General features: G+C 43.1%; 1 protein-coding gene across 1 annotated transcript; it reads right to left on the bottom strand.

The window, feature by feature from the left end:
• Nucleotides 1-1,380: 1,380 nt before the first annotated feature.
• On the bottom strand, nt 1,381-3,325 carry LOC118757129 (the record flags this gene model as incomplete). The annotated part of the gene is made up of 1 exon (XM_036491868.1): nt 1,381-3,325. A coding segment is annotated over one exon (1,945 nt), but the record flags the coding sequence as incomplete, so codon positions are not given.
• Nucleotides 3,326-3,871: the final 546 nt, after the last annotated feature.

The raw sequence follows: 3,871 nt of genomic DNA, 5'->3' as shown, positions 1-3,871 counted from the left end.
AAGTGTGCGTAGCTCTTCAAAATTTAGCGTTGAAAGGCCAACAACTCGGTGAAAATGATATTTGGCCATTTTTACTGCGGCTTCCCATAAGCCACCGAAGTGAGGGGAGCGAGGGGATATCAACGTCCAATCAATCCCATCATTTGCGCACAGCTCGTGAACTACTTTCAAATGCTGTTGACTCAAAAATAAGTTCCTTAGCTCCAATAATTCATTCTTTGCACCAACGAAGTTAGTGACATTGTCCGACCATATGGTTTGTGGTCTACCACGCATACAAATGAATCTATTTAGGGCTGCGAGAAAGGAAGAGGTTGCCAAATCTTTCACCAGCTCCAAATGAACCGCCTTGGTTACGAAGCAAATAAATATGCAAGCGTAGCATTTACCTGGAAGTCGGTTTCTAACGTCCGAGTTGTAAAAAAATGGTCCACAAAAGTCTACTCCGGTAATTAGGAATGCTCGATTGCATTGAAATCTTTCAGATGGTAAGTTTCCCATTAAGTGTTCCATTAGTTTAGGTTTGACGTGAAAACAACGTATGCATTTGTTGATGACTCCATTCACGGTTTTGCGACCGCCCACAGGCCAGTATTGCAGACGAATGGATGCCAATAGCGATTGTGGTCCAGCGTGTAACAGTTTTCTATGAAAACTGCTGATGATTGCGTCAGTCACCGGGTGACGTTTTGGCAGAATAATTGGGTGTTTCGATGAAAACTCCAAATCCGAATTTTGAAGTCTTCCGCTGACTCGAAGCAATCCACGCTCGTCGAGGAACGGGTTAAGAGAACGAATTTCAGATGAAGTCTTTACCACCTCTCTAGCTTCGAGTGCTTTGTACTCGTCTCGAAGATGTGTTTTCTGTATCATGCGAATAAGCAAAAAGGTTCCTTCTTGTAATTCCATGGTGGTGAGGAATCCAGAACATCTCCTTACAGCTGGTCGAGAAAATCGATAAACGTAGGCATATACTCTCTGTAAGCGAACAAAAGAATTAACAAATTTGCAGTTTAATGAAATGTCTACTGTGGTAACAATTACAACAGCACGCTTTCGACTTTCCGGGCAGTCATTTATTGGTAGAAGAGGAGATTTCGGCCAGTTATGTTGACTGCTGGCAAGAAAAGATGGTCCGTATTTCCATAAGTCCATGTTCAACAGCTCCTTCGGACTAACTCCTCTTGAAATAATGTCTGCTGGGTTGGACTCAGTTGGAACGTAGCTCCAGGTCATTCCTTTAGTTAGGGTTTGAATTGCGTGAATGCGATTAGCGACAAAAACGTTGAAGTTGGCTGGCTCGTTACGCAACCACGACAGTACTATTGTGGAGTCCGACCAGCAAAATATCCTGCCTTTGAAATGCATGGAATTGATTACCTTGGAGACCAATTCGGCTAGCAGCAATGCCCCAGACAGCTCAAGCCTTGGGACCGTAAGAGTTTTAAGCGGGGCAACGCGCGATTTGGAACAAAGCAGATTGGTCTGAATGTATCCTTCTCTTTCAGCTCGTATGTATATGCAGGCCCCATAAGCAGCAACACTTGCATCACAAAAGGCATGCATCTGTAGGTCAGCTTCGGGCATTAGCAGGAATCGGTCGAAACTAAAATGTGCAACTAGCTTATATTGACTGCACATTTCCAGCCATTCCGATTGTATTGCCTGCGATGGGCTTTCATCCCAATGTAGCTTCTCCTTCCACAACTGCTGCAGGAATATTTTGGCCTTGGCCACCACAGGTCCGATCAAACCAAGCGGGTCATACAGTCTAGCAATGGCTGAAAGAATAGTACGCTTAGTTACCTTGGCCGGCGTTGCAAAAGGCGAAAATGAAAATATAAAAACGTCCAAACTGGGGTCCCAAACCAATCCAAGTGCCTTTGTTATCATTGTATCATCATCGAACTTTAGGAATTCCTGTTTGTCATTAGCTGCTATATCAGTCAAAATGCGATTATCGTTTGAGCACCATTTTCTCAAATGAAAGTTTCCAAGAGACAGCAACTTCCTCGTCTGATTTAGCATAACCTTGGCTTCGTCCACCGAGTCGGCGCCGGATATCATATCATCAACATAGAATGCATGTTTTATTGTTTCAGCGCCAACCGGATAGAGGTGCGCATCGTCCTGGGCAAGTTGCTGCATCGATCGAATCGATAAAAAAGAGGCAGGCTTTGTTCCGTAGGTGACGGTATCTAATTTAAAAATACGGAACTCTTCATTAGGGCTGTCTCTCCATATTATGCATTGAAGAAAGTTATCTGGATAAGACATTCTTACACAGCGATACATTTTACAAATGTCTGCTGTAAGAGCAATTTTAAATGTACGAAATCTGAGCAAAATATCAAAAAGCTGTTGTTGAATGGTTGGTCCTTTCATCAGGATCGAGTTCAGCGAACGTCGAGTGCTAGTGGGCGCCGAGCCATCAAACACCACACGCAGTTTTGTTGTTGTGCTATCGGCCTTTAAAACGCAATGATGCGGCAAAAAATTTATAGGAACTTTGCTTGGTATAGCGTCAACGACTGACATGTGATTCAAATCAAGGTACTCCTTGATAAACGATGAATATTGTTTTTTAAGTTCAGCATTTCGCTGCAATCTTCGTTCCAATGCTCTGAACCGATTAACAGCCTGCGGATAAGACTCTCCCAGTTCGAACGAAGGTAATTTTGTTGGTAATCGAACAGAAAACTCACCGGATTTTAAACGTCTGTAGTTTTTTAAAAAATTAGATTCACACAAATCTTCTTCTGCCGTAGTCTTTGGCGAAGATTCTTTACAGGTTTCTACTTCCCAAAAGCGTTCCACTAATTTGTTTAATTCGACATCAGAGTCATTTGTTAGAGCCATGTCGATGGCTGTTAGGCACGATAATTTTGCAGCGTTGTACACAGTTGCGCCCGATACTATCCAACCCAATTTGGTTTTTTGCAAAATTGGCATACTTTCAGCCAAGCGTATTTGACCAACGCAAAGTAGGTCGAAAAATAAGCTAGCTCCAATGAGCATGTCAATGCGTTGAGGTTCAAAGAATAATGGATCCGCTAAGCGTATATTCGAAGGTATGTTCCAATCAACGCATTTTAACGAGCGACTTGGTTGAATATCGGTAATGGTGGATGTGACGACTGCTGTCAAGTTAGCCGTATAATCAGTAACACGCGAATGGAGCCTTAAATCAACGATATGATTGGTGGCGAAATCATTTTGGCCTATGCCAGAAATGAACTGTGACGAGTTAACCTTCTTTAACTGAAGCTGACTAACAAGTCGATTAGTTACGAAGTTGAGTTGTGACGCAGAATCTAGCAAAGCTCTGCAGGGAATGAGAGAGCCAGATCGATTTTTTAAATAAATGATGGCAGTTGCTAAGAGAACGAAATCTCGGTTAGCAAAGCTAGCTTGAGCTTCAAAGCTGACAAGTGCAGAAGCTGATGGGCCGAAGGTTGAAGACGAATGTGGCAAATACGGGTGCATAGAAGTGGGGAGCATTGTTGTTGCTTGTGCTTGCGATGGGGATTTAGCACACGTCAATGTTTCAGAAGAATTCGCAAATGAATTTGTGTCTTGATGAAGCAGACTGTGATGCTTCGACGAGCAATGCCTACACTGGCCGGACTTACAGTCCTTAAGAGAGTGACCACGTCTCAAGCAATTCAAGCAAAGGTGCAACCTTTTTGCTTCTTTGTAACGCATTAAAGGCGACAGGCCTAAAAATCGTTCACAATTTGCAATTCGATGTTCGCTAGAGCTGCATAATGTACACCCAACTGCAGCCGATGTTAACGAAACCTTGCGATTGTTGTTGTTATAATACAGTTTCTTTCCTACCTGTTTTTCCGGCGTCGCAAGAGCGTTTTCT

The sequence above is a fragment of the Rhagoletis pomonella genome, unplaced genomic scaffold, assembly GCF_013731165.1.
Source record: "Rhagoletis pomonella isolate Grant_MI unplaced genomic scaffold, Rhpom_1.0 Rhpom_scaffold_14609, whole genome shotgun sequence".
Classification (NCBI taxonomy): Eukaryota; Metazoa; Arthropoda; class Insecta; order Diptera; family Tephritidae; genus Rhagoletis; species Rhagoletis pomonella.
This window is presented reverse-complemented; position numbering and strand designations above follow the sequence as displayed.